The 14,290-nt window shown below is 45.3% G+C and overlaps 3 protein-coding genes and 1 pseudogene across 3 annotated transcripts; 2 read left to right on the forward strand and 2 right to left on the reverse strand.

The window, feature by feature from the left end:
- Positions 1–265: 265 nt before the first annotated feature.
- LOC141829675 (transcription factor bHLH144-like) lies at positions 266–2,164 on the reverse strand. Its single transcript, XM_074717201.1, has 2 exons — positions 1,566–2,164; positions 266–1,498 (listed from the first exon to the last, which is right to left on the reverse strand). The coding sequence occupies exon 2, from the start codon at positions 1,337–1,339 to the stop codon at positions 596–598; it is 744 nt and encodes a 247-aa protein (XP_074573302.1). The 5' UTR covers positions 1,340–1,498; positions 1,566–2,164; the 3' UTR covers positions 266–595.
- Positions 2,165–3,027: 863 nt separating this feature from the next.
- On the forward strand, positions 3,028–5,342 carry LOC141830118 (uncharacterized). The gene is made up of 4 exons (XM_074717606.1): positions 3,028–3,303; positions 3,446–3,548; positions 4,407–4,521; positions 5,104–5,342. Exons 1-4 carry the CDS (start codon positions 3,084–3,086, stop codon positions 5,161–5,163), a joined length of 498 nt encoding a protein of 165 aa, XP_074573707.1. The 5' UTR covers positions 3,028–3,083; the 3' UTR covers positions 5,164–5,342.
- Positions 5,343–8,066: 2,724 nt separating this feature from the next.
- LOC141829676 (WRKY transcription factor 6-like) lies at positions 8,067–10,339 on the forward strand (annotated as a pseudogene).
- A 1,120-nt stretch (positions 10,340–11,459) lies between these two features.
- Positions 11,460–14,017, reverse strand: LOC141829548 (protein PSK SIMULATOR 1-like). The gene is made up of 2 exons (XM_074717051.1): positions 13,855–14,017; positions 11,460–13,732 (listed from the first exon to the last, which is right to left on the reverse strand). Exon 2 carries the CDS (start codon positions 13,630–13,632, stop codon positions 11,944–11,946), a length of 1,689 nt encoding a protein of 562 aa, XP_074573152.1. The 5' UTR covers positions 13,633–13,732; positions 13,855–14,017; the 3' UTR covers positions 11,460–11,943.
- Between the last annotated feature and the right edge of the window lie 273 nt (positions 14,018–14,290).

Below are 14,290 nucleotides of genomic sequence, written 5' to 3' on the forward strand. Positions count from 1 at the left end.
TTCCCTCTGTTTGCTATTTGATGACTCGCCTTGTTTCTGGAGACGAAAGCGCCACGGTTCACCCCATCACCCTAATTGTATAAAAATCTTAGAGACGTGGATTTGGTTAGACTAATGGTGCTTATCTCTGATCAGTTGCTTTCTTCCTGAGAAGTTCTGTCAAAAGAAAAGCTGCTGCCCCAACAGATCCATGATAGAATAAGCAACAGTGCGACAAGAAGAAATTCCACAAGGAAAGCAATTTAATTATAGTTTGCAGTACCAATAATCGAGTGGGCACCAAGCGAATGTAGTACAGAACCACAATCCATGGCATGGTGGGACTTGTTTTCCAAACAGTTTGATTTGCAGGATATATAGTGAAATTAAAGAAAGTTCAGAACGTTGGGCATTAAAAACAAAAAGGAACTAAAGGAAAGCATGGATTTGCAGCACTGGTCTGAACATCATGAACGTGAGCATGTGTGTGCCTCGATCGTCTTGCAAACATGTGCCAAATCCATTTCTTTCGCATCAAAATTCTGATCGCGAGAATTGATGTTACCATTTACCTGCAAAATTCATGGAAGTTGATTGCCATGGAAGTTGACTGTGCTCAGCTGTGCTTGATTCCTAGCTTCTTCGCTTCCACTTTCAGCGATTTCAGGTACTTGACGGCTTCATCAAGAACAGCAGGAGTATCCATGCGATCGCCGCCGGGGATGATTCCTTTCAGCGTCTTCACCATCTTCTTCATCTTTGCCCTTTTCCCACTGCCACCGCCATCGCGACCACCTCCGGCAGTAATCGAAGAAACCTGCTTATTCTTAGACTTGGATTTGGACTGCGACGAACAAGCGGTGTCCGGCGAACCGACGCCGGCCGAGCGGCCAGGAGTCCTCCCCGTGCTGACCACGTCGTCGTCGTCGTCCTCCTCCCCCTCTTCCGAGTTCAGCAGCGCGTCGATGTCTTCCGTCTCCTCGTCATTGTCCCTGTACACACTTTTGCCTGCCTCATCGGCGCGAGGAGCTCCTCCGCCGCAGGCGTCGAAGCCTGGCGACCCGAACTTGTGGGCGAGCGAGGGGTGGAACATCACCTGACTTCTGTGGTAGGTCTGGTCGAAGATGACGAAGTTCCTGGGGCAGGTCTCTGACGGCCGGAACTCGACGTTGTTGAGCGGGGCCGGGAAATCATGACACTCGTAGCCGGAAACAGGGGCGGCGCCGTAGGCCTGTGGCGGCGTAGCGCCGTAGTTGTAATAGCCACCCCCACCGCCGCCCCCGGAATCATAACCATAGCCTCCGTACTCATATGCGTCGTCGGGCGGTGCGTTGCCGTAGTATCTTGGGTTCCTCTGCATCGTGAGCTCTGTGGGAAGAAGAACTCGATGTCGCCGGATATTCGGAAAGAAACTGAGGTTGTGGATTCGAAACTGATAAGAAGTGATAGAACGGAGACTCCAGATCAACTGGCGCTCAAACTACGTGACGGGCTTAAGCAACTGACGGAAGTACTCTGCCTATCCACCATTAGAAGAACTTGAGAAGCAGAAATCGCATAACGAGAAGATCGCTGATAGACTGTACCTGGCAAACCTGCGAGAATTGACAATAAGCAATGATCCTTTCATTCATTATAGAACCCCCAACCTTCCCCACCGGTCGATCTCTATTCCCTGTGATCTCAATGTGCATTCTCTGCTTTCCTCAGTTCGGCCAACACGGAGAGCTGGAGAACCTTACCGGACTGAACGTGAGAGCACGCCTGGTGTTGATCAGCCGCCGGACGACAACCACGGCATGCTGAAATAATGAGTACGAGACAGGTCTACAAGGGATGCGATACACGGATTAGAGAAAGGAGGAAGATATATAAGAGGGGACCCTAGCTACAGTGTGTAGGTAGATCGCAAGTACAAGAAGCAGGGAAAGTGGCAGGTTGAAGGAGGTGCTCGATGCCCCTACGACTACGAGGCGGCTATTGGGAAGCACTGCCGTGGGCGCACTATATATACATATCTCGTCGGCCCTTTATGATGAGAGCCTCCGAAGACGAGAAGATATCATTCGCCCGCTTTCATTAAAATTGAGGCAGAAACAGAGGCAATGACTGAGGCGTGGAGGGACGGAGGCAGCCATTAGCGGAGCTGTCGGCGTGTGCGTGCGCCCGGACGCGGGGGTTCTTCATCTCCGCCATCGCGCGTGCCGCTGCACGACACGCATAAAAGACGACGCCTTTTTGCGCGACCGCCGTGGGATCGTCGGGGGCGGAGGCGGGGGCCGTCGGATGGGCGGGTGGTGGGGGGAGTCATGATGGTGCGGTGGGGGGCGCCATGATGGGCCGCGGCCGCGACTGTTGGGGGCGTCATGATGCGGTCGCTGGGTCGGGCGAGGGGAGATGGAATTGGATGGGAGGAGCGGAGCACGCGTGAGGAGTTGCCGTTTATGGCAGACCGTATCGGGCAGCTGAGGACTGTGACGGTCATCAATGTCGCGGTTCCCCAGCATGATCTCGCCCTCTCGCCATTATCATCACAGCCTCGTCCTTGTGCTTCGGAGACGATGCCGTCTCCCGTTGTGTCCCCAGCTTTTTGCCCCATTGCAATACCGCGTCAACCTGATGGGACAGCTGAGGTCGGCATGACGTCGGTTATCGTTTGGGCCGCAGCATACCGGGCTCGTGAGAGGACCGCGTGGGATGAGTAAGGAATTGGTGTGTTATTTTGGTATCTTTACCCGACGGGCCTGTGAAAGCCCAATTATCCTTAATTTGTTTGATTTTCTTATTCCCACTCCTTTTTTAAAAACAAGGATTAACTACATCGGGCCCACATAGTTCGCCAGCCACAGTCGAGGTGGATGCGTGAAGCAAATTGTGATCGATCGCAGTTATTGGAGACAACTGGCAAATTCCTTTTCCATTGGGTTTGGAAGAGGGCCCCGCTTTTATTTCACATTCCGAGAGATCAGAGCCAATAGAAGGCCGTAGTTGCTTGTCTGGTGTCTTGGCCCGTATATGTGATCTAATTTCTTCCAGGGGAAGTCGCCGGCTTCTGTTTTCAATTGGACTCCAAGGGCATCGTGGCCAACTCCACCGTGACGTCGATGGCAGCGTGCAGCAGCGACAAGGTCCCCGCCGGCCATCTTCCTTCCACTCCCTACGGCACCTTTATACCTCATTCATCACCGCTGCCGACGGCTCCTCCTCTTCCTAGCCCTCAGCAGGCGCCGCTGCCGTCGGCTCCTCTTCTTCACTACCCCCCGAAAGCACCGCTGCAGTACCAATCGACTCTTCAACCAGCCGGAGGCTACCACGCCATTCCAGGTTGGCAGATGAGATCATTCGAAATCGCCTGTTTGTTTGCTTTCCGTGTGCTTAAATCTTCGATCTTTCGTACATCCGTGACAACCAACCCTAATTCTCAATTTTGCCCTCTTTCACTTTTGTTTCGTAATTTCTGTTTCAGTTGGGTACCAATTTCAGCCGCTCCCTAACGTAGTGGATGGGATCCCCATGAACGCGAGGGTGCCCCCTCTCCCCTTCTGCGGCATTGGCGTCGGCTGGGCCTTGTAAGTCGTTTTCTCTTTCCTTCTTTAATATTTTGTTGTCTTTGATGCATTATGGGGGTCGAATGGATGTCTTTTTCATGATCGGAGTGCCAAAAACAGAGAAGACAGAGAAAGACGAAATTATAATTTATTAGTGCTTAACTTCTATCGTATTACAGGATAATATATCATTGCCTGGTCCAAATTATAGCTTGGCCCTTCTGCCGCCAATAGTCTAGTTTTTGCATTCTTCCATTGAGGCTGGATCTTAGCACAATATTGAAGATTAGATGATTGATAAGTTGTTATACATGTATGCAAATTATGTGCGGTTATGATAATTTATGTAACTTGAATTTCCGGATGCTCTACATGCACTGTTGCCCCGTCAAAATTTTCATTTTAAACAAAATGTAGAACGAATCTCTATTTACTGAAAGACTGAACTTTTCTTTGTTCATGATCGGGCACATTACTTTTAATTGTATTTGGAAGTTTGCAGATGAGCTTAGCTTTGTATAAACTCATAAACCACCTTTATATAAGTTTGTATGGGAAGCCATGTTAGTCCCATATGGGTATTCGAGGAGTCCGTTGATGTGCATGTTGATGTGGGGTTTGCTCCGCTCTGCTTCTTAGGTTGTATTAAATATTTCGACTTTGAAAATTTTGAAATTACATTTCTTGCCTCCTTAACAAAGAGCCAAAATGGAGACACATAAAGAATATAATAAGATAATTTTGATTAAGAATTATGAGATTACTTGGGAGGGAATTGTGGAATCTCTTTTTGATTTTTTGGCTTCTTTTTCTATCTTTACTGCATTTATTATTTAATCTTTGTTTATTATGATTGACACCCTACTTTTTTGTTAAAAGGTTTGTGGCAGGATTTTTCTTTGCTTCAATTCCATGGTATGTTGGAGCGTTCATCTTGCTATTTGTTGCTCAAGACCATAGGGAGAAACCTGGATTAATTGCGTGTTCAATTGCTGTAAGTATGTTACGCTATGAATCTGGAATTATAATAGTTATTTGTGTTTTTCAAATGTTTCTAAATTTTCCTTTTTCACCTCACATCATATTAGAAGTTTTTGTAGGCTATTTTTTCAAATTCTTCTGTAATTTGAAGTCAGTTGTTTTATTCCATGTGAAATAACCAAATTCCAAGTCTTGGGATGGTAAACCTAATTCCTTCTTTGCTGAGATATTTTTTTTACAGAAAAATTATTATTTTTTAGCAATTCTAGTTTAAGTTTGTGAAGTTCTGTGATTTGTTGTTAATCTATCTTGAGTCACATATGACGATGAAAATGGGGACTTCAATAGATAGAGATCATATAAAATAACTATGGCATTTGTCATAATCAGATAAACATCTCAAAGCAAATTCTTGTGCTCAGGAAGTATTTACAGTATCGTCTTGTTTATGTGTTTCTTAATACATGGAATCAGACGGGCATGCCTATTTAAACATATTATAAGAACAATTCTTTATTAGATTGCTTTTTCATTTTGTAGTACTTTCACTTTGAACAGCTGCAAGTCTTTAGTGGTACTATTCTTATTTTCGCAGGCTGTCCTGACAATTCTATCTCTGCTTCTGAATGCCTGCAACTTTCATGTGTTCTGGTAAATTCGACAATTGTTTTCAAGTGTATATTGACCTCATGCACTGAGCACACCGTTGTGAATTAATGTTTTTCCTGAAAGAAACTGAGGGCAGTCCTCAGGTTCTATTTATGAGACTTGGTTAATGTTTGAACATCAGATTTCTTCTTTCAACTGTGAACGTGAGTTTTTCATTTTGATGCAGTTGATCTTTTGCATATGAATTTTGCTGCATAGACAGAAAGTTATTTTTGCATGTTTTGACTTGTCTGGTTTAGATTTTGCTCGATTTGGCTTGTCTGGTTTAGTTTAGGAGGGTGCTGGAGGAGGATAATTCACTTTTACACCCTAATTTTCCTGAATGCTGACGTGTCAATGAGCAACTATATAAGCCTTTTTATTTATTTAAAACTCTGATGACAATACTTGACTTTAGCCCTCCTGTGACATGCTAATGGCCTGGCCAAATCAATGTCTTACCTAAACCACCACTGCAGTAATAAGGTGGAGTTCATCACTTTAACCGTCTTATATGGTCGATCTCGCGACCTATGAAAAGATAAATTTGAAAAACATTACGGAGAGGATATTGTCTTGACTTTTTACATAAACCACCAAACCTTGTTAGTGTTACTAACCAACCAATTATCTCTTTCTTAATTAATTTTTCACAAGGCACTTATAATTTCTTTTATTATTATTATTATTATTATTTTATTTTTAAGTTACCTTTAAAGTTGATCATCACAGTAAATAAATTATATAAATTAATAACAAAATTAGTGTGTGCTAATTTCCATCATACAAATTGTTTTTATTAACAAAAAAATAAATTAAACTAATTCCACATCCTGTTATGATGCGACAACGCAATATAAATTATTACTATTATTATGAAGCAAGAAATACAAATAAAACAAAAGAAGAATTATAGATTGCGTTGGACGACAAAAATCTTAATATATTATATATACACGAGAAATATAGACATAAAAAAAAAAAAGTTAGAGTGGAGACCACTTGCTTAGTCCAAATCTACTATACGACTCCAAACAATAGCCATTAGTCTATGAATAAATAGAGAGACATAAAAGGACCTAAACTTTAAGTCAAACGATGAAATAAATGCATTCCCCACCTTTGGAAGAGAACAATTAATGAAGGTAGATGGAGTGCATCATCGCAAGGAAAAACATAACCACGAGTGTAAATTGCTAATTATTAAAGCCTGTTATCACATTAAATCCCAATTAAGCAAATCTAATTTCAAATCTAAAAGCTTTAATAACACCTTATAAATTTAATCCTTTACCAACAAGCAACACAAAAGTTTGATGATAATTTATTTCACACAATCTGAAAGGAGGTAAATTACCGAGGACTTTTGCCCAAATACAATGACCCTTTGGCATGGGAGAGGTTAGATATTTAGCGAGATATTTTACATCCGTTGAAAATTGACCCTAAGACGCCAACCTATTGGGGCACACCATAGCTAGCCTTGGACCAGCATCTAGTGGTCCAATTCAAGTCATATTCTTCTTCTCCAATCTAAACAATAAGCTCCATATATATTATTTATTTATTTATTTTATTTTATTTTATTGTGAGCACAACTCTTCCGAGAATCTGCGTTGATTAATTAAGAAATTAATGTGAATTAATTCCCAACAATCATCTAGAAAAACCACGTGCATGCAGATGCATCCTACACGCTACTCTTGACTTCTAAATCCTCTCCAATTAATGTTATTATTCGTGTTTAATTTCAACATTAATTAGCATTTTAACAGCAATTAATAAGATAAATAAAAATTAATTGATTTCCAATCTATTATTTTAAATAGGAGCGACTGCCCGTTGACCAGATCCGCCAATGGTGGAGCAGCTGGAATTCATTTAAGAGGAATTGGAATTACTAATTTTCTTTAATTTAATTTGGAAGAAAGGCATCAGAAAATGAACTGGAATATGATCTTAAATTCAACCTTCATGATCTTTCACCGTTGACTTTGGGCCGCTTGGAGTAAATGAGTGTCCTTCTTCGGTCAACAAAAACGATCGATGGAAGAGACATTATATTTGGAAGGAGAAAATAAATAAATTATTTTATTTTATTTTTAAACACAGCTGTTTTATTTGTTTAGATCGTCATAATTTGATTTATCATTAAATAAAGTATCCTAATTTCTCTTGGAACTTAACAGTCCAACATGCTGCAAGATATTTTTTTAAAAAAATTAAATTAAATTTGGAATAAATATTTCATGCCATATTTATTATCTCTTAAAATAATCGTAGTGTATTATTATGGAAATATATAATAAAATTTAATATGTTTTTAAGAAAATAATATTCCATGATCGCCTTTTTAATTTCCTCCAACTCTCGAATCGAATAATTAGAAAAATAAAATTAAAATAAGCAAATAAACAAAATTTAAAATAAATGGTTAAATTATGTTCACGTTTCCGCCGCAGCTGTCGCTGGTCGCGCCACGACCCATCGCGACGTGACCACGCATAATAAACAGGGTCAAACTTGTAGAACCACCCCCGTTCCCATTGGGCAACCAGAACCGGTTCAATGCCCTTTTCCTGTCTTCGCCAATCCATCGCCCGCACAATCGATTGGAGAACTGATGTCAGCGTGCGTCATAGACGCGTTTTTAGCCAGCGGTATGGTGGGCTCCGGAATTACGAGGACGAGGAGTTTGGTGTTCCCTGAACCGCGCAGTGGACGGACTCTGTTCCGAGAGTTGACTAGATCTTTACGGTACCTAATGAGTGCGATCGTTCTCACGTGGAATCTGCCAACCCGAACGGAACCGGTCGGATCGAGCTTGGATTCCCGAACCATCGCGGAATCTACCTCATAAATAGATTTCGATTTTCCTGTCACCAATGTCTACGGCGACCTGAGCTTCCAATGGGAAAACAGGTACAGAAGCGAGCAAACGTCTCACGAACGTCTCGTTCCTCACTCCTCTATTTAATGCCATCTCCATCTCCCGTTCGAAGACTTGGACACTTCTCCAAGCCCCTCTCGAGTCCTCCTCTTTCAACTTCAATCAACACCCGGCTCCGGCGATCGTTGACTGGTCTAATTCCAGCGAGTCGACCCGCGACGACCGCCCCGTTGTTACATGGACACAAGCGGAGGAGGCCAGGCAGTGCTCACCTTGGACACCTCTGCTCCGCTTTTCCTCGCCTCTTCTTTAACCGCCGGCGCCGGCCGCGGCCGTGGAGTTCTCAACCGCAAACAGACGTCGACGTTGCTGGCCTCCGGAAGCGAGATGGATTTCTTCGCGAACGAGAAGAAGACGACGACCACTACGGCAAGTGTGGATCATCCACTCAAGGTTAAGAAGGAAGACCTTACCATTCAGGTTATACATCAATCGTTTAGTTTGTTCTTTCTTTCTTCATTAAACTACGTACGTACTCCTGATCACCGGATCTATTTACTCTTTTATCGTTACCAATTAGACTGATTTGCACCTTGGCAACACGGGATCCAGTGATGCTTCAATGGTTGATGATGGCTTGTCTAAAGAAGATCGTAACGAGGTTAGTAATTGTCTTCTTATAGATTCGAATTATGTATCTAATTAATCAAGAACTTTATTTTCATGAGTATGTGTATGCATGATGATTTCCAGCTGTCGGCCATCCAAGCGGAGCTTGCACGCATGAACGAAGAGAACGAGAAGCTGAGAGGAATTCTGAGCCAAGTGAGCAACGATTACAAAGCCCTTCAGCTGCATCTCGCCGCGCTCATGCAACAACGAAGCAATAATTACTCACCGCCGCAAGAGGTAAACATCCATGAAGAAACTCGAATGAATTAATTAGATCGATAACTTTATCTGACTGATGAAATTAATTGATCCAGGCTATGAAAGAAAAGACGATTAATGATGGTGGAGGAGAGCTCGTCCCCAGGCAGTTCATGGATCTGGCTCCGGTTAATTCGCGGTCGAGTTCATCGACGGCGAGCCCTGATCGGTCCTTCTCGCCACCGGAAGTAGGATCGGTGGGTTTGGATCCCAACAAAGCCTCGTCGTATAGTGATCAGCAGGCACAAGAAGCCACATTGAGGAAGACTCGTGTTTCTGTCCGAGCTCGGTCCGAAGCTCCCATGGTAGATTCATGATTCATTTTTATATGTTTTAACCAGCCTACGATAAATGCTCAATTAATTGTGATCTATTATATTGCTCGTAGATCACTGATGGGTGCCAATGGAGGAAGTATGGGCAGAAGATGGCGAAGGGAAACCCATGCCCTCGAGCTTACTACCGGTGCACCATGGCTGCCGGTTGTCCTGTTCGCAAACAAGTAATTATGACTGTTTAATTGATTGGTTTAATTGTTCTAGCTAGCTCATGATGGAGGTAATTTATTTGTTTGATTCGGTGAATTGTTAATGATTTAGGTGCAAAGGTGTGCGGATGATCGTTCCGTGTTGATAACAACCTACGAAGGCACTCACAACCATCCTCTGCCGCCGCCGGCGATGGCCATGGCGTCCACCACCTCCGCCGCCGCCTCCATGCTCCTCTCCGGTTCGACGTCCAGCGCCGACGGAATGATGCTCGCCAGAACTCTCCTTCCCTGTTCATCAAACATGGCCACCATATCGGCCTCCGCGCCTTTCCCCACCGTCACGTTGGACCTCACTCATCTACCAAGTGCTAATCCTCTTCTGCAGTGCCAGTTACGGCCGCCGGCCATGGCCTTCCCCAGCGCCGCCCCAGCCACCTTCGCATCAGTCTTCAGCGGCCAGATGCAGTGCTACAACAACCAGTCGACGTTCTCGGGGCTGCAGGTGTCGCCGGAGACGGTGACGGCGGCCACGGCTGCGATAACTAAGGATCCTACCTTCACCGCTGCGCTGACGGCCGCAGTCAGGTCCATCATCGGCGGCAATCATCAGGCCGCCGGCGACGGCGGCAACGACGTCAACGCCGGCCAGAAGTAGCGACGTACAGATCAAGCCAAGGAAAAATTACTTTGTCTCTTTTTGGCACGTCGATTTCTTTTGTCTTCTGGAGAGAAAAGGACGCGATACCAAACACACACCGTAATCGTGTAACTTATCGTCGAATTGTTATTACCATACGTCGACGATGGAATAAAGACGCAACTGCTACATGAATCCATGTTGTTCTTTAATGGTCTGTCTTATCTGTTTGAAAATAGTGGTTGGTGGATAGCGAATTAGATATATGGATTGGAGAGATGATTGTGTGGAATTCATTGGTCATCGTCTTCCGCGGGGCGAACCCTTGACCACCGTTCTCCCCCAGTCACGATTCTCTAATTTTGAACAAGCCACAAACCAAGTCATCGTTCTGGTCTTCGTTAGTAATTAAAGAATTCAAATTAAGGGTTTTGAGGCAGCAAAATGCATATGTATATGTGCACTGGTGATCTAATCAATCACCTGAGCTTTGAGTTCTCACTAATACTTGCACCATCTTTGCTAGAAGGTATACATTTTCTAGAAGATGAGCCTGATTCATGGCTGTTCTTTCGATACCTTTAAAGCCTTTTTTCTACTACAGCTAATTATAGTCTTCCATGTACGTAAGATTTGCCAAAAGAAATAAGGTAACATGAGTTACTGCGTGAATGAATTTGAAGTGATCTGCTGTGATTGCAATTTTTAGATGAAAATCTTTCTTTCATCAGACAATCCTTTTTGGATCTTCTCAACGCAGCAGAATGTATCTGTATCAGCCAGTTCAGTTATTCTGTTTGTGCAGTCTCAATTTCTCAACTCATGGGATGTTCACATCTCAACCTTTCTTGCAAAATCATGCGCAAAGTAAATACGTACAACTGTGAAATAGGGTTAAGTCTTCGTGAACTGAAAGAAAGTATACTGATACTTAGAAAAGGAAGAATAGGCGCGATATATGAACAAGAGAGTGTTCGAAAATCAAAGCCAGAATCAAAGAGTACTCAATAATCGAATTCAGAGTCAGAAGGTATTCCAAAATCCAATACTTAGAATATAGTGCTTGGAAATAGATTGGGAGTCACAAAAAGTGCTCGGCTTCGAAGTCCAATTCTTGGAGATTTAGGCTCAGAGCCGAATGATTGATTATCCATTAGTGCTCAAGGAAAAAGGGCGAGGTAAGCGATAGACAATAAATATAATTAATGACGAACGTTAGCTGGATATTAATATCATAATGAAGAGAACTATAAAAGAAAATCAATAACGCAGGGACAGGATCGGATAGTAAGGCCATCTCATTCATTTCTATTATTTTCAATCTCTCAAAATCTCATTTAAATAGGAGGGATCTCATCGCCCTTTAACAATATATAAAGAACGCTCAGCTGTCAACATCCAAGAGTACTCGTTAAATCGTAAGCATTGAAGACATTAGTATTGTAGATCTAATAACTACAGCAGACAAACAACCAGAATGTGTGAACTGGTTAAATGCATCACACGTTCCAACTTTAATGGCGTTGTGGATCTAACAGCTGCGAAGTCTAACTGCGTAACTAAGTCTAAAGTGTCGACTGGCTCAAATGTCGAGAAGAGTAGGGCTGGCAGAAGTCAGCGTGTTGCTAGCTTTTATCATAGAACAGTCTTGTAATATTAAACAATGGTTTAAAAATTAAACAGGCAGCGTACTCGTTTGACTCTATACATCAATACCGCAGGTTAACATTTCAATACGAGACTGTCTGAGCATCACAAAGTGTGTAATAGTTTACCTCAGATTATGTTTGATGATCGCCAACATTTTGTGATTCTTCCGGTGATCACCAATACGCTGATCCTACATTGCAGGCATGGCAATGGCAATGGCATTCACTTCCACCTGCATTCGCAAACAGTCGTCCAAGTCTCCACTGCCAACGCACTCCAACATGGCTTTTGCATCTAGCTCTCTTCCGTATCTCCACAGATAGTTCAAGCCAACAAGTAGCTCAGTAATGGCGTCTTCGGTCTTCTTTTGATCTGCGAAATACAGCGTCTGCAGCAGCAGAACGTTTGAGCTCGAAACGGCACTCTGCTGCTGCTCGAAGCTCCGATCGGACTGCCACCGGATCATGTTGTGAGCCAATGGAGCTAGCCATTCCAGTATCCTCGCCACTGCAGCACTCCACTCTGCAGCAAGAACAGGGTCGTAGACAGAGGAAGCCAAATTGGTGGCGTACGATTTCAGCCTGCCGCGCAGCGATGCCTTGATGCTGGTGGTTAGCATGCTGTAGAGGTCATCTCTCGCGTCCGGGCCGATCAAATTGGGGGAGGCCGCCAGCTTCTCGATCACAATGATGACGTTAGCATAATGCAGAGCAAGCGCGGCCGCTCCGAGGGTCATCGCCGCAGCATTCGCCAAATGGGAGGTTGGTTCTGTCTCAAACACTTGCTTAAGGTTGGCCTTCGGGCTTGCGCCATCGGCAGCATTGGACTTGCGAAAGCCAGGCTCTAGAGGTATGCAGCTCTGCAGAACCACCGGCTGGTTGCCACCAATCATGCACCCTCCAAAGGGGCTGCCGGCTACCGGCCACTTTGTGCGGGGACTGTGGCGCTTCCGAACCGGAGGAGGCAACCCGGCCCTATTGGGTTCTATAGGCCCAGATCTGCTTTCTTGCCGTGGGGAAACCAGCGGCCCTGAGTCGAACAGATGGTGTGCATTGCTATCGGATGAATGAGGAATAACCCCGGCGACGGAGTGGCTGCGGGAGAGGCGGAAGATTGGCTTCCGGCGGGAGGTGGAGAAGTCGGAAAAGTGGGGATTTTTATGTAGTCCGAAGATTCGACTCATCCTGCCAGCGATGGAGAAGAGAGAGCGGCCGAGAAGGCGGACGACGTAATCGTAGGTCCGCACCCAAATGGAGGCCTCGCGCAAGTACTTCACCCGCTGCCGCTGCCACAGCACCTTTTGCTTGAAATCGACCGCGCCGCCGCTCCCTTGGCGGTGGCCACCGGAATCGGGGTTGGCGAGCATCCGCCGCAGACCCTGCTCCAGTTCCGCCAGCACCTCGAGCTCGTGGTGGAGGTCGGCGCCCGCGGCGACGAACTGCTCCATCTTCTTGACCTTGCGCTCCATCTTGCGGCCAGTGAACTCGAACCCATGGGGGTCGGCCCCGGTTCGGACCAGATCCGCGAACGTGGCGTCGAACCGCTGCAGCGCCGGGTCGGAGCAGCGGCGGCTGAGGCTGGCGACGGAACGGGCGAGGGCGCAGAGCGCGTCCGCCATCTCCGCTCGCGCGAGCGCCAGGAGGTAGCGATCATCGTCGGCGACGAGCTTGCGCACGCCCTCGAGGCAAAGGGCCTCATCGCGCATCCGGACTAGGCGGTCATCGCCAAGGGCGTGCCATAACTGGACGGCTTTCGACATCAGACGCGCCACCTCGAAGGCCAGGACGCCAACGGTATCTACTCTCTCCGGTTCGCCTCCGCCCTTCCTCTTCACGAGCCCCATGCGGCCCAGCCAAGATTCCGACTTTACCTTCCTCATAGCGAAAGACCTCGACGCCGATGGCGGAGCACACTCACAGAATGTCAATCGAGCGGCCGATCACAAAATTCCGGTGGAAACAATAAATGCAGCTAAAGATCTGCAGTAGAAGCAGGTAAAGATTAGAGAAACACTGCACAAGATGTGGAAACAAGTGCAAAGTTGGAATCTTTTTGGTGCTCGCTCGCTCGATCTCAAGTAGGAAGCAACGAGGAAGCTTACTTCCTCTGTGGCTATTGCAGAAGAGCAGGAGGAGATATCGTCGTCGAGGTGGCGGTGGTGGCGCCGCTGCAGTAGAAGGTAATTATTAGCAGCGCCCGCCCGGCAGCTGCGCTGCGGTGCCCCATCGTCTTAATTGAGGCGAGCCTCCTCGCCCACTCAAGAGACGCCCACAAAAGTAGGCAGAAAACATCGGGATTAATATTTAATACCGTAATTAGCAAGCGCTTTCAGAACAAGTAAAAAAAAAACAATGATCGATTAATCGACTAGTTTATTCTTTTATGAAAAACGGATTAATGATTTTTGAAAAAATAATTTCGACGAACATGAACGAATAGTCATCAATCTTGTCATTTTCTGTTTAATTCGTGCTGGATTTGATGTCTTATTCTTCTGATGCATCTAATCCTTGTCGAAATTTTAGGCTGGCAACGGC

This window comes from Curcuma longa, chromosome 5 (assembly GCF_044706935.1).
Source record: "Curcuma longa cultivar G26 ecotype Majalengka, Jawa Barat chromosome 5, ITB_CL_G26_1.1, whole genome shotgun sequence".
Taxonomy (NCBI): domain Eukaryota; kingdom Viridiplantae; phylum Streptophyta; class Magnoliopsida; order Zingiberales; family Zingiberaceae; genus Curcuma; species Curcuma longa.

Coding starts and splice junctions, on each gene's coding strand:
- LOC141829675 (XM_074717201.1), bottom strand. CDS start 1,339: ATGCAGAGGAACCCAAGATACTACGGCAACGCACCGCCCGACGACGCA.
- LOC141830118 (XM_074717606.1), top strand. CDS start 3,084: ATGGCAGCGTGCAGCAGCGACAAGGTCCCCGCCGGCCATCTTCCTTCC. Junction 3,304..3,445: donor AGGCTACCACGCCATTCCAG/GTTGGCAGATGA, acceptor TTTCTGTTTCAG/TTGGGTACCAATTTCAGCCG. Junction 4,522..5,103: donor TAATTGCGTGTTCAATTGCT/GTAAGTATGTTA, acceptor TTATTTTCGCAG/GCTGTCCTGACAATTCTATC.
- LOC141829548 (XM_074717051.1), bottom strand. CDS start 13,632: ATGAGGAAGGTAAAGTCGGAATCTTGGCTGGGCCGCATGGGGCTCGTG.